General features: G+C 45.3%; 2 protein-coding genes across 5 annotated transcripts in view; one reads left to right on the top strand and one right to left on the bottom strand.

Annotated features, from left to right (window-relative positions):
• ankrd13b (ankyrin repeat domain 13B) overlaps positions 1-8,800 on the top strand; it is a 39,192-nt gene extending 30,392 nt beyond the window's left edge. For all 3 annotated transcript variants that reach the window (XM_042227598.1, XM_042227600.1, XM_014339160.2), the window contains 5 exons: positions 666-823; positions 1,071-1,259; positions 3,212-3,375; positions 5,561-5,637; positions 7,655-8,800. In XM_042227598.1, coding sequence (XP_042083532.1) covers positions 666-823; positions 1,071-1,259; positions 3,212-3,375; positions 5,561-5,637; positions 7,655-7,856 — 790 coding nt within the window. In that variant the 3' untranslated portion in view covers positions 7,857-8,800. The remainder of the gene's footprint in view (positions 1-665; positions 824-1,070; positions 1,260-3,211; positions 3,376-5,560; positions 5,638-7,654) is intronic.
• Positions 8,801-10,771: 1,971 nt separating this feature from the next.
• Positions 10,772-23,279, bottom strand: part of ssh2a (slingshot protein phosphatase 2a) — a 28,340-nt gene continuing 15,832 nt past the window's right edge. For both annotated transcript variants that reach the window (XM_005939589.3, XM_005939588.3), the window contains 13 exons: positions 20,839-20,951; positions 20,413-20,477; positions 19,796-19,917; positions 19,497-19,562; positions 19,302-19,367; positions 18,656-18,850; positions 16,682-16,775; positions 15,560-15,688; positions 15,352-15,398; positions 15,061-15,207; positions 14,726-14,926; positions 13,766-14,642; positions 10,772-12,938 (listed from right to left, as the gene is read on the bottom strand). In XM_005939589.3, coding sequence (XP_005939651.1) covers positions 11,307-12,938; positions 13,766-14,642; positions 14,726-14,926; positions 15,061-15,207; positions 15,352-15,398; positions 15,560-15,688; positions 16,682-16,775; positions 18,656-18,850; positions 19,302-19,367; positions 19,497-19,562; positions 19,796-19,917; positions 20,413-20,477; positions 20,839-20,951 — 3,754 coding nt within the window. In that variant the 3' untranslated portion in view covers positions 10,772-11,306. The remainder of the gene's footprint in view (positions 12,939-13,765; positions 14,643-14,725; positions 14,927-15,060; positions 15,208-15,351; positions 15,399-15,559; positions 15,689-16,681; positions 16,776-18,655; positions 18,851-19,301; positions 19,368-19,496; positions 19,563-19,795; positions 19,918-20,412; positions 20,478-20,838; positions 20,952-23,279) is intronic.

Raw genomic sequence — 23,279 nt, 5'->3', positions numbered from 1 at the left:
AAAGCTGGTGGAGAGTCGAGCAATTAGTGGGTTTCTGCAGTCGATCACTCAGCTCTGGCTCGATGACTCATGGCACATCATCTTCGCTCCAGCGTATTAACAAATGGAACAAAACAAAAAAGAAATGAAAGAACGCTTTCTGTGTCACTCAGGGAGCAAAAAGCAAAAGAAGTGAAAATATGAACTCAGTGAGGAAAGTAAAAGCAAATAAAAGAATGATCTGAGTGTTCAGGTGTTTTTTGTAACATAGCTGATGTTATTCCGCTGCCCACAAATCGGGGTTGTTGCTCTGTGTTTTGGGTCTTTCGGACATTTCCAGTACCATCGTTCTTCAAGCGGGTAATGAAAAGTTGCTGGACATCAGGAGGACGACGGGTCTGAGGTTGTAGAGCTGCCTCTCAATCTTGTGTTCATTCATTGGACAAATTAGAATATGAGAATCGATCGGCCTCGGTTTGAGAACGACTCAGCAGCTTGTGGACAGCCACTGTTAGCTGATGTGATCAATGTCTTTGTGCAGCTTCCTCTTGGCAAACATTTAACTGTCTGAGCAAGAGCATAAATTGCTTCAATTATGCTTTAGTCAGAAATGTATTTGCTGATATTTATTAATTAACTCTTTCTTCCTGCCTTCTTTCTTTTCCCATACGCGTGCTCGTTCCCAGGTTTAAAGCTAAGTTGTGGCTGTGTGAGTCCCACCCTCTTTCCCTGGCAGAACAAGTGGTGCCTATCATCGATCTCATGGCGATCTCGAACGCCCTGTTCGCTAAGCTGCGTGACTTCATCACTCTGCGTTTGCCGCCTGGCTTCCCTGTCAAGATTGGTGAGCACTGTGAGATTGAGATGGATGATGGGAGGGGGCTAAGATGTGTGCTGTTTAAATAAAGGGAAATGGAAAGGTTGGAAAATGGACACACAGATTAATGGAAAGTTAAGACATGCAGAGAAAGGGTGTAAAGAAATGACCAAATTACTTATAAGATGTATCAATCATAAAAACAGAATAACTGATATAAAGGACATGTGTGTTATTGGAGGATGGGGGTGAAATTTCTCTCCTCTCCTTACAGAGATCCCTCTCTACCACATCCTGAATGCCAGGATCACCTTTAGTAACCTGAATGGCTGTGAGGAGGGAGCCGGTGTCCGTGCTGACAACGAAGTGGTGGTGGAGGGCGAAAGACAGAGGGACACCCCGAGGACAGACACCCCTTCTCCGGGCAGCGACTCGTCCAGCGTCTCCAGCTCTAGTTCCACCAGTAAGCGCCTCAGCTGTAGAATGCCTGTAGAAGCTTTTTCTTTTACCGCTCCACAAAAAAATGTTATATTCTTTTTAAACATCAGTGTAATTTATTATATGTATATTTTGTGTTAATAATGTAAGTCTGCAAAATATTGTCACCAAATCGTTGAACTAAATTGAGCCGAGTACACCACATGCCCCCTTTTAGACACACCCCTGCGTGGGACATGTAATCCTGCAGCAAGTTATCAGATTTGAAGATCATAACAAACTGTAGTCATTGGTTTATCTGCATAGAGACATATTTTACGTTAATGTCTGTAGCTTTATTAGACAGCATATAAACTGGATGTAACTACCATGACGTAATTCTCTCGAGTCTCCTTTAGATGTCTTCCAGATGAGCGTTTAGTTTTTAGTTAGTGACTGAGCCCATAAACTCATCAGGAAAGTGTTTGCAGTGGTCAGGGCACAAAGCTGTTTTCGCCCAGACTTCTATAGTAGTGGACGTTTTTGGTTTTTTTTGCAACCACAGCTGTTGCCATCTGGTGGCCTTTAGATAGAGTGCAGGTTTTCAGGCGTGTATGCATTGGCTTCATTGTTCCAACCCAGAAGCTGCGTCTATCAGTTATACTGCTGCTGCGTAAGGCAAACAGCAGTGGTGACTAATACAGCCACACTCCTGACTTTGAACCTAAAAAAACATCCAGTCCAATGCATCTGACATAGAAACCGCCTGCCTTTACTTTGCTATTTCTGGCAATGGGATACAACACCTCTGACTAACCAGTGTTTGCTGGGTGTTAATTACAAATACTCTAATTATACACTTTGGAAATTTCAGCTAATACACATTACTGTGCAAAGGTCTTGAGGCAATCCTCATGTCTTGATATGTTTCTAGGAAAATGGGAAGTAGGTGCAGCGATTTGCATGGACACGTGCACAAAAATAACAACAGAGTTTTTACATTTCCAATGAGCTTCAAAGTCAATATTTGCTGTGATCACCTTTATTCTTCAACACAGCCTGAACTCTCTTAGGAAGGTTTCTTCACATAGTCTTCAGGAATACTTCTCCAGGCTTCTTGTCGGACATTTAAAGCTCTTTTCTGTGAAGATGATCCCACACTCTCTCAGTAATGTTGAGGTCTGGGCTTTGGGACGCCAGTGCACGATCAACATTGTGTGTTTTTCTATCCAGGTAGGATTTTACTGCATTGGAAGTGTGTTTGGGACCTTCATGCTGAAAAAAATGAAGCTATGCCAATCAAATGCTTTTTGAAAGAATCCCAACACCACTTAAATGAATCTCCAGATGATGACATCATGTTTTACAGATGGCTGTACCTCTTTCTTGATCTTCTTCAGAAATACTGATGATGATTTGAAGCAAACATTTCAAATCTGGGTTCATCACTCCAATAGACCCGTTGCCACTGATGCTAAGTGTAATTTACCTCAGCCTTTTCTTCCCAATTACGACCACTGAGACCAGTCTCCTAGTAACAAAGTGTCTAATGTTACAATATAAAATTAGTTCTTATTGACTGTTATGTGAGACACAACACGGATTCATACTTTGAGTTTTTGAGTTTGAATGATTCATTGGTGAGTATTTAGTGGCTAATGTCTCTGAAAATAGTCAGGTGCAAAAGTACACTTTATTACAGGCTTTGGGTCAATAGACTGAGGTTTTGCCTCAATAGGTGACACATGTAAATCTGCAAATATGAAGTGTTTCCTGCCAGATTTGTCTGCTTTCTCCCAAACTTCTGCTGAGTGACAGGCTGGCACTTGTAAATTTGTGCAATATCTGTTAATTCAAGGGTTTAAGTCTCCTCGTGCTTTCTTGTACTCAGAAAAAAAACCTCTTGTATTTTTCCGCTCCTCTCCTTTAGCCTCCTTTACTGCCAGATAACACTCCTTCCCATCTCTTGCCCTTTGCCTTCCCCCCCGTGTGCTGCAGTGTCCTGTCGAGCCAGCGAGATTCCCCCGTGTGTGTTTGAGGCCCCACCTGGATACACCATGCTAGGAGGCAAACAGAGAGACAGCATGAGGGAGGAGGAGGAGGATCTGCTGCAGTTTGCCATACAGCAGAGCCTACTGGAGGCTGGCTCCGAATATGATCAGGTGGCTTCAATGTGAAACTCCTGCGAGATCATCTTTTCTCTTCTGCAGGGAGCTTAAATCACTGCTTAACTGGCTATTAGCTAAATCAAACTGCTTCATATGTTTTGCTCAGGCTACACATGCACAGTTAGCAATGATCCAGATAGCATAGTCGTTTAAAAAGACTACAGCAGGGTCTATTTCTACTGAAGACTCTCAGTCTAGCTGGCTTTTATGACAGTTGGCGGTCATCATCAGGTTGGAAGCTAAGGTTAATGTTACACTTCATCATTTTTGATGGTGCTGTAGAGGTTGGGTGTATTCCCCGCATCCTATAAAGAGCAGCTGATTGTAGCCTACACATAGTGAATGAACCTGTGTCAGCATACTGGAAATGCTACACTGTGGATGAGCTGAACGTAGTTCTGTTTTAATCAAGCCCACAGACTAGCTAATGGATGACTTGGATGATGTTTAGGCAGTGCAGTTGCACGTTATGAAGTTCATAATTTATTAATTTATACAAAACAGTTCAATTTTTGATTCATATGGGACGCTCAAATTCATGTACCATAAATTCTTATTCTTTTCTGTCACTGGGTTGCCCAAATTGTACTAAAGGCTCAAAAAGTGTACTCTACACCATTGCACCAGGAGTAGCTGGAACCATTGTTGTCCAGTACTGTGTGTTCAGAGATGCTCTTCTGTGGCCTTTGGTGCCGTTCAATCAGCTAGCTCAAAGCAGTCAGGCCATAAACGAGGCATTTTTACCCAAATCTCAGACCATTCTCTTTAAACAGCAGAGATGTTTTTGTGGGAAAATCCCAGCAGATGAGCAGTTTCTGACACGCTCAGACCAGCATGTCTCGCACCATCAACAATGACACATTTAAAGTTCCTTAAATCATCGTTCTTCCTCATTCTAATGCTCAATTTAAACGTCAGAGGATCATCTCAGCTGGGTCTGCCCAAATTCAGTCGCGGCCATGTAATCGCTTGATGAGACATTTGCATTAAGAAGCACTTGTGTGCATGTATATCTTTAGCAGCCTCTGAGGTGCATCTCTGCTGCAGAGATGCACCTCGCCAAACTGATGTTTTGCAATGTGTCTCGTTATGTGTTCCAAACATGTTAAATCTGATATGTCACACACAAATTCTGTGTCTGTTTAAACAGTAGACAGTGGAGATGCGGCTTTCCCATACTAATATGGTGCTGACGTGTTACTGTAATTAATGGCAGCGGAGTATGACATATCTGTGTGTATATTTCTATGAGCAGGCACAGGGAGCAAATGTGGAAAGTATTCTCCCTGCTTTTAAATTATACAGCGCAAATGGCAGCAATAAATTTAACCATAAGTCAAGCAAGACCAGACAAATATACGCAGTGAAGGAGGGAAAAAGTGAGCTCTTTTGAAAATAAAAAAACAATCAGTGCTGAAGTAAAATCAGTAAGTAGAATAAATTGGCTCTGATGTGTGGCGCACGCTGCCTGAGGGTCGGCGCTGTTTAAAATCCCAGAGATCCTCGGTCCTGATAGCTCTTGGCCTTCTTCCAGACGTTACAGAAAGTGAGGTATAAATAGGCTCTGTGAGACAGGTCAGAGAACATCCTCTGAGTTTTCTTAGCTGAAATACACAAGGGGAAGGAGCAGAGGAGGCAAGGGCACGGTTGCAGCTTAGGCTTTGTGCTGCAGTTTGTGCTCTCGTCTCCAGCAGCCGTACCGAGCGCTTCCACCGCTGCGCCGCCGAGAAAGGTGACACTTTTAATTACTGCTCTAATACCAAAGCAGGACAGGTGTTAAAGGATCGTCCCGCCGACACGCTGTGTTTTACAGATTTAACTGCTGTACAAATCTAGCTTACACTGTATCCTGTCATCTTCTAAAAAAACAGCTTTTGTTCACAGCTTCCATATATTTCTGTGACAGTGTGAAGCTGAATTTGAAACTTGAACGTCTATATTTAACAAGTGCTTCTCATCTTTATTAATCACTGGTAGCATTAAAACTGTGCGTGGACTTGAGTAGGACCGCAGCCAGGATCGATCATTTAGTTTACGACCAAGGCCGCTGGCTCCGTCTCTACCATACGTTAACAGGAAGCTGCCTACAGGGAACGAGGATGCGTTTGTTTTGCATGCACCGCTTCCTGCAGCGCTCCTTCACTGACTTCCTGTGCCGCCTTCTCTTTTGTGTGCCCAGGTGACCATCTGGGAGGCGCTGACCAACAGCAAGCCGGGGACTCACCCTCTGTCCTGCGACCCGAGTCGTGTCGAGAGGTCAGAATGAAAGCCTTTGTTTTATTTTGGGGGATTTTTAATGACTCCCACGTGTTTGAGTTAAAGCTCTTTGTTATTGGGGACTTTGTTAGAAAGTCTGATAAAAGCGTCAGTGAATGAAAGAGAGTGGGACTTTTGTTGTCAGCAGCGAGGGGAAAAAAGCCCCCGCATAAATCTCCTTGAGTGCCAGGATGAAGGCGATTATATCCTGCCATCCCTCCACAGCATTGTCTCTGACTTCCTCTCAGCTCTCTTATGTGTTGTTAATCTTCAGTGTCTCGCACTCCTCTGTGAATTTTTTTTTCCTGTGGTTCTTTCCTCCCATACTTGACTCACATCCTGTATTCCTGTCCCATTCCTTGCTCTATTCTCTTATCCATCCTGCTATTCTCCCCCTCTCCTATCTGCTATCTGAGCTCCAGTGTGTGTGTGTGTGTGTGTGTGTGTGTGTGTGTGTGTGTGTGCGTGTGTGTGTGTGTGTGTGTGTGTGTGTGTGTGTTTGCAGAGAGGGGGTGTTGGTGGGAGGATGAGAGGGTTGAGAGAGTTTCCTGCTTTCTCAGTTGACAGTGCTGTAGTTGACTTTAGCCTCTGTTATCTTTAGACAGTGTTTCTCTCTGGGTGCATTCCCTGTTTGCAGATGGCTGGTTGGATTCACAGACTGTCCTATCCTCTTCGTCACTGCCTCCTCCCCAAGTCTTGCCATAGCAGTGTTTACTCGAGCCAAAGTTCTAACCTGAGGGGAAAGTGTTGGACCTATAGACCGACACCAAGAGAAAGTTGCAAAGCTGTAAAAATAAGAACAGAATGCAATCTCATAAACCCAAATATTACTGTAGAACACAGAAAATATGTCAGATATGGAAAAATAAGCTAACATCTCAGCAGAGTGGAGGCTGATTGGCTCAGTGGAAGCAGGACTGATCACTAGAGCAGTGCTGTCGGCATCGAGTTTGACAGCGTGGGAAAGAGGAAGTGATGTAAATAACAGACCAGCAGTCAGACACCCAGGAAAGCAGGCGGATCGTCCTTGATGAACTTAAGCATAAGTTTGATTTCTAAATGCAGTGCTGCCCGAGGGCCCAAAATCATGGGCTAGTACTGCTTTTCCGCCTTATCCAGAATTTTGGCAAATTGGTGAACGTCTTTACTCATGAGAAACGCTGCCTGTCTTTTTCTACCCAGTTAAACTAATCAGTTGCAAAATGTCCCTCCAGCTGTTTCTTTTTAGCATCACTTAACATTTTTGAGATGTGTTGCTGTGGGGCATCAAGTCCCACATGAGCTAATACTTTTCTAAAGCAGTAAAATGTTTAACCGTTTGGCATGTTTTCTGTGTTCCACTATAAATAAAGTTAGTGTCTATGAGATTTTCACGAGTCCCAAATTGTATTTTATTTGATGCTTTTTTTTGGCATTGGGGTTGCAGAGAGAAATGCTTGGCTATTGTGTGTAGTGTCCTCAGAATGACTTAGCTGGAAAAAAAAGACAGTGACAGCTTAAATGCTTGACTCCAGGGTTTCTGTGTCCATCTTTTATATACAGTCTGTGGTAAAAACAGTTGTTGTTTTTTTGTATTTCGTGATAGAACCGAGCACAGTTATGGGAACGCATGTCTCGCTGTGTCTCTTCTGAAGCCTTTGTCGCAACTTGTTTTTAAATAAAGCGTTTACTAAGACTCCACAATGTAGTCTGCAGCTAATTTGAGTCAATAATAGCTTTCTCCCACCGTTCATCAAATCTGCAGAATGACAGACGGTAATAAATGGAATCAGGACGAGACAGATCCAGGTTTAAGTTCCGGTGAAGCGTTAGATTAAAAGACAAAGCAAAGTGTCACGATGGAAAGATAAACAGCAATCAGAGGAGATTCTCATAACCTGGCAACCCAGACCTCATTCATTATTCATGCATTGACTCACAGTGAAACCATTACTGACTTATCCTTATTATGAATGATGCCTACTGTGTGCCCACTGAGGAGGTTTTTAAACCCGTGTTTCCTCGCCCCTGTACGCAGCACCCCCCAGCACAAGCCCCGCCCCCCCACCAGCCTTTGCTCCACCCCCTCCAAGAAGAAGCCGACCACCTGCAGCTATGACGAGCAGCTGCGTATCGCCATGGAGATCTCAGCCCGGGAGCAGCAGGAGGCAGAGCTTCGGCAGCAGCAGGAGGAGGAGGAGCTGCAGCGCATCATCCAGCTGTCACTCATGGAGAAATGAGCCCCTCACCCCACACCCTCCCTCTGAACCAGGCGGTCCTGCCAGGGTGGGGGGTCTGGACTGAGGGGAGGTGGGTGGAAAAGGGCAGGTGTCCGCTTAAAATCTTGGAAATTTAAAAAGAAAACCATCTTAGAGGTAACGTCTGACCTGGCCGTCCCTCCCCTCGCCTCAGCCAGACCCTTTTCCCATGAAGCCATGAGGTGGTTGCGTCTGCCCGGCTTCACAAAGCCAGAGACGGACGCACGCCTGGTCTCTCTTCTGCCACATTGGCACTTTCTCAACAAGTGCCAGTTTACAACCAACGACACATCCGGTACAGTTTAACAGGAACTCCGTCTCGAATTAATGATTTCTTGGGGGGTGTTTTGCAAGCGTGCGTGTTTGTCTGTGCGTGTGTGTGTGTGTGCGTTTAAAACAAACCAGCTCAACGCACAGAAGGTCAATAAGGTCAACTAAACAGTTCCCCTAAATGTAGTGTGTCAGGCCAACTCACTGCTCCAGCACCTAATGCACACTCACCCCACGCTCCCGTCACCACTGAGCGCGTGTGGTTTTCAGTTCTGACTGCATCGAAGAGCGCAGCGGCGTGGAGAACGCCTTCCTCATTTGAAGGCCGATAAATAATCAGACTTCCTCAGTTTTTAATGAAAATTTTTAAAATGATGGACTAATGTGTTTCTTCTTCTTCTCTCTTTTTTTTTTTTTTTTTGATTTGCACAAAATCCAGATGTACTGTACTTGTGGGTGAAGCACATATATGACTGTTAATGGATGTTTGAGTTTGAGCACAAAGTTTAAAACAAAAAAAGAAACCCAGGCCGGGGTCTAGTTTTAAACCCTGACGCCGGGCTTTGCAAGGAGCACAGTAATGATGAGACTCCCAGATGAACACTAGGTGTGTACTAACTATACTGTATGTGAAGTAGAGCATTTATTAATAAAAACAGTAACAGGAATAAAGGTTTGTATGTGGATCGTGGGTTAGAGAAGAGTTTTCTCTGTAAATTTGCTTTTTCTCACCTTACATGAGCTGATGGTTGTTTGTTTTTGTTTTTTTGTGAGTGTGTTTCTGTGCATTATAATATTTCAGCATGGTCTGCACCCAATGAAAGGGGTGGGGGTCTTTTGTGACCTACGGCAAGTTTCACTGAGCAAAAGTTTTTTTTTTAAAAGCTGAAAACTAAAATCCAGTGTAAAATCCCCCCTCAAATGTTTTCTTAGAAATTGGCAGGGTGCAAATGTAGATGAGCTCCGAGGGACTTGTTTTGTTTTTGTGTGGAGGATGACGAGAGCAGGGACACCTTATGCTCTGTTTTTGTTTTTTTTAATTAAGTGAGAAATGTAAAACTTTCAGCATCAGCACAAACTGAGGATACCACCTTCTCTTTTCCTTCTGTAATTCATGGTTCTAAGCTTTCCCGGTTGGGTTAAGAAGTAAAAAAAATGCTCCTTTTGTTTTTTACTTTTTGAAAAAATGTTGCAAAACATTAAAAAAAGCACGGTGTTTTCATGATGTATGCTGGGAAGTGAATTAACATGATTTAAATAAAGGAAAATCTTTTTTTTTTTGGAGAGCAATGTAGAAATGTGTTATTTGATTTTTTTTTCCTTAAGCCTTTCAAATGCTCTGTAAATCCCTTCACCACCCCCCAAACCACACACACACACGCGCTACAGTTCTTCCACTGTTAAGTTCGTTTCCGTGGTCCTCTCCAGTGGAGGACAGTGACAAAAGCAATTTATTTCACACGGGATTGGGGAATGCTGCGGCGTCTGTCAGCACCAGAGAGAGCTCATCCGTTTTTAGCAGCTGCCACCTTCATCATCGTCCCTGTGACATGGATTCCCAGAGCTGAAGAAGTCTGATCCAACTGGGTTGTTTTTTTTTTTTTGTTTGGCTTAAGTTATTTTAGGCTTACAAGGGAGAAAAAAAGGGGAGCAGATTAGAGGCTGTAAAACCTCCAAGAAACAGCACTCAGGACAGAGAAAAAAAGGACGAACCAGCAGTGCGCATTATGAAAAATACCAGGACTGTGGAAGGTACCGAGCTGCAAGCCTGTGTGAAAAGAATTTGCAAAGAGCTGCTGATATAAGTCGCGTTCAGAGCATCAGTATGCAAAGAGGAAGGATGCCAATCTCAGCCTTTCTCCTCTTCTGCTCCACTGATTTTTATTCCCTCTCCTCATGATAAACACACACACACACACATATTTTATTTGAAAATCCTTCTGCTGTGTCTGCTGAGGTGGATTTAATTGGTGAAAACGTCAGGGGATCTCAGCTTTTCCTCTTGATTCACTTAAACCACCAAAGAGTCTTTTGGTCTTCATATATGGAGCCTGTGAGTTTTGATGTCTTAGTTATCTCCAGCCTCTCTTTTTTTTTTTAAAAGCAGATTCAGTCCTTTAATGTCAGTCTGTGCCTCGTGTCTGTGTGTGGGTCTCTCAGCAGGGGCTCCGGTGGCCTACATCTCAGTATTTAATTACCCACATGAAACAGTAGGTAAAATGTCAGCCTGAAATAAGCTGCGCTGAACACTGATGGAGATCATTTCCCACTGGAGTTGGCACTGACGTGCTTAAAAGATCGGTTAGTTGTAGTTAAAAACGAGAGGTAAAATGTATTTCTATTAAGGATGTGCTTTTCAGTCATTCGAAAAGAGAAGCTTGGTAGTGGCAATACCCGATGTCATGAAATCCAGTTTTAGTGTGTGGATCAGCCTGTCCAGCAGGTGGCGGTATATTTAAAAGCTGGCCTCATTTCTTTGCCTTACATGGGAGTGGCTAAAAACAGAAAAACTAAGGAGTCACTACAGTTAAAACAAACTCACCACCTTTATTTACTGCTAAAGCAATTAAGTAATAATAATAATAATAATAATAATAATAATAATAATAAAAAACAAAAACAACATATCAGCTTTGTCCTGGTTTAATTAAAAATCTGAATAAAGACATGTCTGCCAGCTTTGAAAACAAAACCACAGAGACAAGTCTACTGAGAACAGTGCAAAACAACAATCCTCCCCGGGGTAAGAAACACGTCTCAAATTTTTTTTAAAAAGAAAAAGAGTCATCTAAACAGTAAAGTGCATGGTTTGAGAAACAAAAGCCCCTCTGGTTGGAGTTTTAGAAACTCTGAACAGGCAGCGAGGGTCACACTTAAAAAAAAAAAAAGGGGGACACTGATATAAATGAGTGCATGAGCACCGTTCAGTCTTAGTTTGGACATTCATGACACTGTACAGACGAACCTGAACTCCAGTTCATACAAACATCCAGTGGTTTCCATGCAAATATATGCTCATCATTCATGTCTTGCATACTATACACATAACACCGGAGAACACACACAGGGGGTTACAGCTGACATTCATACACATCATGCGGTCTCTTTCACACACATAAGTGCAGCTTCAGTCGCATGTGTTCCAGTCTTGCTGATCTGAGGTTACATGGTGTTGTATAGCAGAGTGACGGCTCGCTGCTGCTTCTTCTCAGCGGAAGCTTTGCGAGAACGTCTTGACGAGTGTCCTCTCCCCGGCTGACGGGATGCAGGGACCGTGCTGTTGCTACTGCTGCTGTTCTCTGACTCCTCCCGTTCTCCTCTTTCCCCTCTGGTGGAGGGGGAGAGGCCGAGGGGTGGAGGGGATGTGTCATCACTGCACGAACCTGTTCTTTCAGAGCACGGCCTCTGAGCCAGCACTTTCTGCTTCTTCCATGTGTCGTCCGGGTGAGACTGGGGCGACGAGGGCGAGTCAGGCGAGTGCGACAGTGTTGCTCTGTTGTGCGTCCTCAGGTCCAAGCTGCTGAGGTCATGAGCCGACAGCTCCAGACAGTCCAGTTTAGCCAAGGAGGCCGATCTCTTCATGAGAGACGGGGGGGTGAGCCCCGCCTGGCGGATGCGCGCCTCTAGCTCTGTGGCTCTGTGCCACTCTGTTGGCTCCAACAAACTCCTCTGCTCCTGCCTCTCTAGGAGCTGCTGCCCCACTTTCAGAGCTGGAGGGCTCTCTTCAAAACTCACCCCTTTATAACTTTCTGGGTCTGTGTCCATGGCGTCTCTTGGACCCTGAGGCTGCCCCAGTTCTTGTGCTCGACTGTCTGCCGTCTCGAGGGTGATGCCCTCGTGAAGAAAAGCCTGCAGCTCTCTCAGCGTCTGCTGAATCTTCTCCAGCTCCTGGCTGCCTCGGGCCAGCCTCTTCTGGGCAGCGCAGACGGGGCCGCAGCCCTCTTGCCTGACCCGAGAGCTTTCATCCGTGTCCGACTCCTGCAGCGTCACGCCATCCAGAGTCATTAGGTTCGAACAGTCCTGCAGGTTTTGGCTATGGAGCTGGCCCCGTCTGAGAGACTGGGCTGAGGTATCTTGAGATGATGCTGATAACTGCTCAGCAGAGGCCAGTGATGATGTCACTGTGTGGCTATCTGTGGATGTGTGCACACTGACAGGTATAGCACCAGAGACTTGGCTGATATCTGACTTTGGGGAACATGAAAGGTCTTGGAGGTCGCTTGTGCCTGAGAAATCGGGTCTTTTGTGTGACCCCGTGTGCTTCTCTTCATCTTTGGACGTAGCATTAGCAGAAACAGCCATGTTCTCTCCCTGAGTGATCCTTTGTTCTGCAGCGTGCATGGGGGAGTGGAGCAGCACGTGTTCGGAGGATACGGACAGTCTGACAGGAGGTTGTTCGCTGCTGGGCGAATGCAGCGGAGACCGCTGACATGCCACCATCTCCAGTTCCTGCTTCAGCTTCTGCTCCAGCTGCTTGGTGGCCCGCCGCACGGAGCCCGCCGGCCAGTCGCACAACAGCGTGGTGGGAGGCTGGGGGTGTGAAGGTGGAGTCGAAGAGGTGTGCGTGACTTCAGAAGACTCCCCCTCTTCCTGATGTTCCGGTCGGATGACCTGAGGACTGTGAGAGGATGGAGGGAGTGGAGAAGATGAGGAGGAGGAAGGAGTCTGAAGAGATGCGGCGGGGTGTGATATGGCTTCGATCTCAGTGACAATATGGCGGACTGATATTCCGTTGTCGTGGTGAGTGTGATGAATCCGGTCAGGACTGGTTTTGTCAGAGCTGTCATCAGACTCCTGAGAGACAAAGAGAGGATACAGACTTTATTAGCACAGCCATTGTGAGGCTTTTATTCCAAGCAATGACTTATTAGCTCAGTCCTGTTTACACCAGTTTACACTCTTTTATAATCCACATAATACTACTGACAACTCGTTATAGGAGGAGGTTTGGTCTTGATTATTCTCAAGACCAAACCGGGGCGATCGTGGCTCAAGAGTTGGGAGTTCGTCTTGTAATCGGAAGGTTGCCGGTTCGAGCCCTGGCTTGGACAGTCTCGGTCGTTGTGTCCTTGGGCAAGACACTTCACCTGTTGCCTACTGGTGGTGGTCAGAGGGCCCGGTGGCGCCAGTGTCCGGCAGCCTCGCCTCTGTCAGTGCGCCCCAGGGTGGCTGTGGCTACAATGTAGCTTGCCATCACCAGTGTGTGAATGTGTGTGTGAATGGGTGGATGACTGAATATGTAAAGCGCTTTGGGGTCCTTAGGGACTAGTAAGGCGCTATATAAATACAGGCCATTTACCATTCTCTCATTGTCCAGCAGGTGTCACTGTGATCAGCTCAATCTATCTGCTACCACACAGTCCTCACATTCACTCAGATTCCAGTTTACTTCCCTCTGATTAAAACTTTGAATAGTATCCACGGTTTTATTTTAAAGTTCATTTAAATCTCCTAAATCAAAGGATTTGATCGAAATTTTTAAATTTTTCTCTTTACAGCTGATGATGATGATGATGACAAAGGTCACTCTGAAAAGTGGTCGTACAACTGAGATGCTATTAAAAAAAACAAAAAACAAAACAAAAAAACAAACAGGAAGAAGCAGCTGAATGAAACCTTACCTGACTCATCTCATTCCTCTGCTCCTCCTCGTCTTCGCTGACCTCTGTTTCTCTGTCAGTTGACAGAGACGACCTTTGCTGTGCCTGCTCTGAAAGCGTCCGATGTCGGCCATCTTTGGCCAGCCCCAGAAACTTCTCCCGGGCGCTGAAGAAGTCGATGCTGTCCGTGCTGTGGGTTGATGACCCGTCTGCCTCACCGCGGGTATCCAACTCGCTCGGGTTGTTGTTGTTGTCGTCGCTGGGAGCGAAAGCCAAGACCGGAGGCGAGGAAGTGGGAGTCGCAGGGCTGAGCGGAGTGTGGCTGTTGTTCGTTAAATCAGACAATGATTGGTTGATCATGTCCGAGTCAGTGGATCCCAGAGTGAGAGGAGAGACTTCCTCTGAACTGCTTCTGTCGGGTAAGATGAGGAACAGCTCCTCTGGTTTGCCCACTGAGCAGGACAGATGTGTGGGAGTGTCCCTGTGAGCGCGCTGCAGTTCAGGGGTGGGAGGTAGGATGTGGAGCGATGGTGGTGGAAGTGGAAGAGCGACGGGCACAGTGATGGCCACGCTCGCCGAGCTGCCCTGCGTTTCCTCTGGGACCACGGTGGCTGCTCGGGGTCTGGGGAGGGGAAGCAGGCGGGGGTCTGCGCAATCTGATCTGACCTCCTGAACCAGCGAGTCACACATTCCGTTGGAGAGCGCGTGCGAATCTTCGGGCTCGGGGCAGAGCGCCTGCAGCACGGCCACACCCAGGAAGTGATGCACAGACGGGGAGGAGGTGTTGTTATTGTGAGAGTCAGCGCGGTTCAAGGAGGGAGATGAAGGCTTCGAGTCCAGGCGATCTGATAGGTCGCTGTCACTGTGGGAACGCCATAGCTTATTATGCCTCTGTTTGCTGAAGAACAAGAGGGAGAGAAGAGTTCGTTAGCTCCATAATTCCTTCTAAGGAACTGTACATGTTTCTGCATGAGAGCACACCTTGCCAGCAGAATTCCCTGATACTCCTCCAGCTGCTTCATGAAGGAAGGGTTCGGCTTGGTGACGGCCCGTCTTTCCTTCACATAGTCAAAGGCGGTGTCCAGGTTCCAGCCATACTCCTTCATAGCGTAGGCTATCACTGTGGAAGCAGAGCGGCTCACGCCCATCTTACAGTGAACCAGACACTTGGCACCGGCTTTCCTAAAGTGGGAAGAGAAAAAGGCAGGGTTGAAGCACATGAACTAGTGAGAAAGAGGAGCTTAAACTGTGTGTGTGTGTGTGAGTGTGTGTGTGTGCGTGTGTGTTTGTTTGTGTTTGTGTGGGCAGAAGCCTACTTGGCTTTGGTGATGAACTTGTACGTGTCGTTCCAGTACTCCAACAGGTTGGTGGCCTCCTCGTCGTACACTCTGATGTTGTGGTATTCAAACATCCCTGGAAAAAAGTTGTCGATTTCCCGGGTCACATTCAGGATGTAGCGCACTCTGGAGGAGAGACGCGAGGAGGCGTGTCAGTGTGATCTCATGGATGTGACGATAATAAACGAGCTACTCGTTTCAATCGACTTTAACGAGAAAATTTATTTAATACATCAATTTTAATCTTAGCTTAAGTGACTGATCTCTTACCCACTGTTTTGCAGCTCCTCCAGGTTAGAAGCGTTCCACTCTGAACCCTATAAACAACACAGGTCCAGTCATTATTAACAGCATGCGCCAAGTTTTTTTATTTACAATTAGAAAGACAAAACAAGGTTAGATGCAGCTTTTTACTGAACCTCAAGTCTGACATGACAAACCTTCACAGGCTAATGGAATCAAAGCCCAATTGTCTCACCAGGAAGACGTGATCAAATATTTCCGTGGGGCTGTCCATCTGTCCCAGGATCACAATCATCTCATTGTCTATGAACTCTTTAAACTCCCTCAGGTTGCACACCATCTGGATCTCCAGCTCTGTTCGGATCTGTGAAAGTTCAGGCAAACAATAAATGGTCTGATGACAGCTGATAACAGCAGCAGGGAAACGCAGAAAATCAGGGCATAAGTACATCTTTACAAGTAATAAAACCACAGACTGTACATAAAAGATGACTGCAGCCTCTGCGTCTGAAAAGTGAAGCCAGTGGCGTAAACATGCATTCTTTCTCACGACCATCGTGAGGAGACATCTGGGCTGCAAAAGGAAGTCTGAATCAAGCTTTTCAGAAAATGACCCTGTCGCTCTTGATTTATGACCTCTGTAAGCACTTTAGTGATGAGTGTATAGCCCCAGTGTCTAGTTTCAATTCTAATTTAAATTTAAGTTACTTTGCACAGAAAGGCCCCTCTCCTGGAACCAGTTTCCAGTTTGGATTTGGGAGACAGACACCATCTCTACTTTTAAGATTAGGCTTAAAACGTTCCTTTTTGCTAAAGCAATTGGTTAGGTGGTTAGGATTCAGGTGACCCTGAATCCTCTCTCTTCTACAGTATGTCCTTTTATCCTGTCTTTCTTCCCTCACTCGCCATCCGGTCGTGGCAGATGGCCCCGCCCCTCCCCGAGCCTGGTTCTGCCGGAAGTTTCTTCCTGTTAAAAGGGAGTTTTTTCTTCCCACTGTTGCCAAAGTGCTTGCTCATTGGGGGTCATATGATTGTTGGTTTTTCTCTGTATGTATTACTGTAGGGTCTACCCTAAAATATAAAGAGCCTTGAGGCGACTGTTGTTGTGATTGGTTGCTATATAAATAAAACTTAATTAAATTGAAAACGGACAAATGACACATGACTGAGGACGCCAATGTTTACGTTGTGTAGACAGCTGGTTTGAAAGAGGAGAGCAGGAGGCCATCTACACAAGGCCATCTGTTCACTTCACAAGCCATGAGAGATGTCATGGTGACTATATCCACCTTTAATGTGCAGTCTATAGTTAACACCTACATCTAAGCACCAAATGTAAATTTCACTGTCCCCTCACCTCCTTTGAGGTGACGTTCTCCAGGTCCTTCTGCATCATTATCTCTCTGAGGCGCGTCTTGATCAGCCGTTCTGTGCGCTCCCTTTCTGTGGGCCTGCACATAAAACACACAAAGACCTCCATTTAAAAACAACTTTAACACTTGGCCAAAGTAAAAAAAAAAAAAAAAATTCACTTTGAAGAGAGCCACCTTCACAGCTGCATTACATTCATGTTCACTTTTACGCAAGTCTCAATGACATTACTTCTACCAGAGAACTACGGCTTTGTTTTGTGCTCCCGTTTGAGTTTGTGCTCTGAGATTTTCTGTTCCCCTCTCCAGTTTCTCAGAATTAGACAAAGTCCCCTTGTAGGATCTGCTTCTTGTTGTGCCGCGCTGTGTTCCTAAGTGTTCTGGCTGGGGGCCTTTCCGACGTCACACCGATGATACCAACAAGTGGCCTAATTGCCTCTCTGGAGAGAAGAGCTCAGTTTGTCTGTGAACGACTTCTTCTAACATTTTTTCTTTTGTTTTTTGCTTCAAACTGATTCCGGACATCAGCACACAGCAGTGTGGGTCAGCAGCTACAAAAAGGGGAAGTACAGTGACCACAGGTGTGTGACACTGCACAGATGAAAGCATCATCTGTGTTGGAAATGAGGTAGGAGGGGGGCTTGTTTAGCTCAACCCTGAACATTTCCCTGACCTCATGAGAACGAGTTGAGTGGAACGAGGGTTGAGTGAGAAAACAACAACAACAAAAACTGACACGGGTTATTTACTGACATGCAGTAACACTTTTACCTCACAACAAGCCTCCACTTGTCTGCAGACGGCCTGAGGGAGGGAAGCCTAGTCAGGCAAAAACACAGACTACACGAGGGCAAATGACGACATAAGGACCGGAGCTAATGAGTAAATGAATAATGGAAATTTTACGCAGCTTCCCTGAATTGCTTGCAGGTAGATAAGATTATTTTTAGTTTTGGGGCGGGGGAAAGCCATGTCAACAAACACTGACATGTCACGAGGCTTTAGCAGCCTCCCTGTCCGGGAAAACCAACAGGAACTGTCTGTGTTTGGCTGTAAGGGGCAGAGCCAAATCACTCCGAGAGAGACTGTGCGTGTCTGTGTGTGCGAAGTGTTTAAACGTATGGTTTGAAGTGGCTTTTTTTCTGCCCGAACTGTTCCTCATTATTTCCTCAAGTAGCCCCCGTCTTTGTGCTCACCACCTGCTCCTGTCTGTTTCTCTGCGACTCTACTTACCTATGAGTTTATCTGGACTCTACTTTTCCATAAGTAAATCAAGACAGCTAAAGCCTTGGCTATTTTAGACTCCAGAAGACCCCCAAAGAGAGTGTGTGTGTGTGTGTGCGTGAGGGGAGAGAGGCAGACAGTCTAAATAGGTAGCAGAGCATGTGACGAAGGAGCAGGGAGGGGAATTTCCCTGGTATCAGTGGAGACAAATCTATTGAAGTCACTGCTTGTATTTTATTATGTTTCCATGTAAATATGTTGATAAGGCAGCGTTTTTCATCATGTTGTGAACACGTTAATGATTAGGCACCTTTGTAAACATCAGCGCTTCAGGCTTTTGTTTTGGTCTGTTGTTTTTGCCTCTCCTGGAAGGTTAGAGAGGGCACGTGGCCTCATTCCAGAGTCCATGGTTCTGCAGACTGCAATATTTTAGTTTGGGGATGTAGCAACACTTGTTATGCTTGTTAGGCAATGCTGTTGGGAAGATGCGACTGCAACATATTTTTAACTTTTCACAGAAACAGCCACGGTGAAGGTGAATTTGTGATGAAACTGTGTACGACTGTGTGAGCAGTTACTGCTGTGAATTTCTGGGGAGCAGCGTGTTTACCCTCTAGTCTATGTCATGTGCATGTGTGCACATCAGGCGCAGGGTTTATGCCACACAATTCTCAAAGTGGTTTGCAGTGCTTCTCTGAAAAACCCTTTCCTTAATGTGGCCATCCTAATCTACTCACAGGTCTGTGAAGAGGACGGGTGAATTGGCACGGTGCGATTCGACATCCTGCATGGCGTTCCATTCGTTGATACACAACTGGCTGGATGAGACTCTGCTCTGGTAGTAGCTGACCCAGGTCAGGAACAGGCTGCCTGGGTAGTAGTTGTGGCAGCGAGCCACCTCGCAAGCTTTGTGGAGCGACTGGAGGGCTGACCTGAGGGCAGACAGTTGAAAGCACGGAGATTTTTCACATGAGCAAATGTCACTGGGAGGAATGAAAAGTGCAGAAAGGAATTTGGACTTATACAAGAGTAAAAGTTATGTGAGAGTGAAAATAAAAAGGATGGATGTGTGAAGAATGAATAAAAACATGTGAGAACTAAACAACAGGGCATAGGTTGAAGCTATAAAGAGGCATAACACGATCATACTCAAAGGAGGAAGTCAGTCGGGGACAACAAAATAAAGATATGAAGAGGCGGTTCTGACACGTGAGAGGGATTGAAAGCAAAAACATGATAAGACAACAAATGAAAAGATAAGAAAAAGTGAGGAAAAAACAGTCTGGAGGTCAAAGTTAAGGGTGGAGCACAATGGACACATTGTTTGCAGGCCAACAGCTTCACACGGCTGTCATTCTGGTGGAATAAATAAAGGTTGCTCACCACATGGCCTGGACAGACACTGGTTTGAAGACGTGAACCCTGTTGACTGTCGACACACTAAAGCCACTGTGGAGATGCAAAGAGACAGGTTAGAAAACACAAAGCTCACAAACAAGTAAACAAAGTCATCAGAGCAGTCGGGCAGCTGCCCCAGGGAGCAGTAAGAGGAAGCAGGGAGTAGGTGTGGCGTCTTACCCATCTCCATCCAAGTGGATCATAGTGTCGCTCCAGAGAGGGAGAACCAGACCCACCGTGCAGCAGCTGCCAGAGAAGATCGACAAGGTAAAGACAGTGAAACAAGATGCACTGGTTTGCTTACTTTATCCTTTAGCTGAAAAAACTTTCACTGATTTATTGAATTTCTCTGACTGTGTCAACTACACCACAGTTACAGTATGAGGACGATCCAATTCAAGAAGAAAAAAGAAATCTGCATAGCAAAAACATAAATTCTTGAGTTATTATAAAACTACAATAAGACAGAGAAGGTGTACCTATCAGAGGAGACAAAGTCCATGCCGAGCACGATGCTCTCCTCTGTGTCCTGTCTACCATTGGTGGAAACCACCACCATGTAGCGGGTTACCTGAGGGTAGGCGCTCTCCAGACGCACAGCCTGCAAGAAAAGAAGGACAGGGGCAAACTGTAAAATCACCTGTGTAATGTCTTTGACTCTTTACAGCCCTGGAAATCAACCCTTTATCATTCAAGGGCCTATAGATACTTTATACCACAAGACTGGCATTTAAAACTCTGGATCGTGAATATGAGATATGCAGGGACAACCTAATGACGTTTTAACCAGTCCTTTTTTTAAAATCCCTGTCTCATAAGCCCTTTTCATTAAACATGCAGCAGGGACATCAGGGGAAAGGCGAGCACACTTATAGTACACTTAGAGTTCTGCAAGGTTCATGTGAGGGTGGTGTTGTTGGCACAGCTGGAAGAGCTGAGACTTCCTTTGCCTCATAACTGTTTATGTTTTCAAAAGCCAATCCATGTTTCAGTTCTTAAGACCTTAATCAGATGCTCTGGAATATGCTCTCTGATCACAGGACCACACACAACTGACCTTTGTTATTATATTTATTTATGTGTGCTTGTTACTAACCAGTCTGATTGTGTCTTCTGGGCGCAGCACAGTGAACATGGTCTGAAGATGCTTCTGGAGGTCACCTGGACAAAAACATTTTCAAAGTATGAGACGACATCAGATAGAAAGTGTCATTTCCCATGTGGATCCGTTTTGTCTGTGACTTATTAAGATGTTTTTGGGTTTTTTTTTCCTATCCAGCAAACAAGTTCACCACTGCTGAGCTTATCTGCTCTTTTGTGAAACAGCTTGACAGAAATTAACGCCAGCCGTGACCCATGATGCTGTAGAGGAATGTCCATTTGAAGACATACTGTGCTCTTTAATCTCAAGTTTTTCCACAGAGTTCATTTGTGAGGTTTGGGGTGAAAAAGGGAGTAAGAGGAAGTTTTGGGAGATGGTGCAGCTGCTGTTTGTGTGGGCGCTGTAAGTATGAGGGTTTACCTGTGTGTTTGTTCCTGCGCTGGCTGATTCGAGGTGCGGAGTTCTGCGTGGGACTGTTACCCCTGGGAAGGAAGAGGGCTGCACCTTTAACTGTGAGGAAGCTCTCACTGATACTGGAAGAGAAGAGGAAAATGAAGCATGAATAGAAGCCTAAAAAGCAAACTTATCTAATCATAACTGGTATTTTTTTGCGTAACTTAATTTGAAATCGCTTCCTTCCACATGCCGACCCCGGATGCCCATAACAGGCACAAGACGGGGACACGGACTAGTAGAGCGTTGTCGTGCCCTTGTGTCGCCGTCACAATGCCCCATTCAGCTCGCCTCTGGTGTGCAGGCTCCCCAGATCAGAGCTCACAGACCGATGCGAACAAAACAACATCCAAGCCCCGATGTGAACTCAGAACACAATGTTCTCTGGTCCTCCACACAGCTGGATTACACACACAAGACTTACTCACACTAACAGCTGCCAGGAGGGAGGGATAGGGGGAACTGAGGGGGACCGGGGGTCCGAGAGGGAAGATGGAACGAGTCCCCCTCCTACACAATGTTTTAGCTGCGATAAGAGTTGGCCAGCGCACTATACTTCAATCCAAAGCAGGCCTAGTTAAACGGGCTTTTTGCTCCCTTTGAGACACTTAATCTTATTAACTGTGACTGAGGTCACTGCATTGAGGAGGAAGATGCATTATAAACTGAGGCCAATGTTTTAACTGGATACCAGTTAAAGTGTCGTGCTTGCATGTATGATTGACCAGGTGTATGTTTAGTGTACGGAGGTACACTAACCTCACAAGATAGCTAGAAAACAAGTTAAAACATCTACTCCTGCAGCAGCTAATGATAACCATGCGATCATTAAAGCATAACTTTAATGATGCTAAGCGAGAAGTCTACCACTTGGCCAGCCGGGCGCTCGGCTGCTAGTGTTTCATGAGTGGATACAGAGAGAAAGAAAAGAAAAGAAAAGTACTGCTGCTATGAAAATTATGCTCTTAACAAATATAATTAATATATAATTAAGTAACTCTTCCAGACCAAGGAGAAATGCATCATTATAACAAAAACACATCGGCTGTATTCACTTTGCAGGTTTTGCCAAAAATGACACCACAAGTCAAGCTGGCAAGAATGCAGCTGATGTAGAAACAGATGTGCGTGCAGCCACAATGATCCTAATCAGCAAAACGTGAGTCTTAAAAGTTAAACACATTCTTAAGGAAGGTCCTTTTCTGACTTTTTTTAAAAGATGCAGTAAATAAACATCAGTTCAAAAAAGAAATAGAAAAAAAACAAAAACAAAACCACTGCAGATACAAATAGTTAGTAGAGGAAACACTCTTCCAAGCAGTCGTCCAACCTGTTCTGCTCAAAACAAGGGCGGCTTTTAGCTGGCAGCTAAAACAAGGAACTGACGCGATAAAGATCACTGGGATTAATGAATGTGAGGTGATGACATCAAATCTCTGAGGTCAAACAATCAGGTATTTGACTGATATGTTTATTTTGATGCTAACATGACATAACATGCATAAATATGCCGCGAGCATATTTTAGCTTTAGCAGCAGGCTTACACTCAATGAACCCAACTTGGAGTTCATCAAGTTCTACAGTTTCACACTCAAAACAGCAAAAAAAAAAGTCCAGTGCTGTCTGTCATTTAGTCTTCCTGTCATCCCCCCTCTTGTCTGTAACTTCATCTCTCTATCCTCCCCGCCATCCAACTGCCCTTCCTGAGTTTTGCTGAGACCATAGATATGGAGAATCAGGAGACAACGCAGGAGGAAAAAAACAAAAAAAGACTGACTTGTGCTGGGCTCATTTCCCATAACCCACCCACCCTTGAACCAGCTGTTTCCTCTTACTCCCCCCTCTTTTTTTCTGTTTTCTGCATTTCGCACAACTTTGTCCTACTTTTAAGTTTCTGTCATTCTCCTCAGTTCTTGCTGCATCATGCCCCACTTACACTTGTGAGTTTCCTATGTGCTGTACTTGGAAATGACTGTGTACAGCAGCGCTACTGTACAATGTCATGTAATGCAACACTGCTACTCTTCCCGAGAACCTGGTGTGGAGGGTCATGCGCGTGCAAGCAAACGCGCACTTGTATTCCTGCGCACAGACACACAGACAGAGTAATGTAAGCCCCATGCTTTGAAAGGTGGGGGGCTGTGAATGACTCTCATATACAGCTTCTAAAAATACAGTAGTCCTTTAAAAGTCTCAGCAGTCGAACTGTACATAGAAGCTTCTCTTTGACGCTGCAGAGGGTTCACACTGAAGCCTGCGTGTGCTGCTGTAATACTGTACTCAGGCTAGTGCTGGATGAATACAAACGAGTAAAGCCAGTTAGAAGCACAGAATATCATCACCCAGAGGAATCTTACCAGGGTTGCATCGAATGATCAAGAGATTGATTATTTTGTTTAAAAAGAAG

The sequence above is a fragment of the Haplochromis burtoni genome, unplaced genomic scaffold, assembly GCF_018398535.1.
Source record: "Haplochromis burtoni strain Fernald_Lab_line unplaced genomic scaffold, NCSU_Asbu1 Contig_270, whole genome shotgun sequence".
Taxonomy (NCBI): Eukaryota; Metazoa; Chordata; class Actinopteri; order Cichliformes; family Cichlidae; genus Haplochromis; species Haplochromis burtoni.
This window is presented reverse-complemented; position numbering and strand designations above follow the sequence as displayed.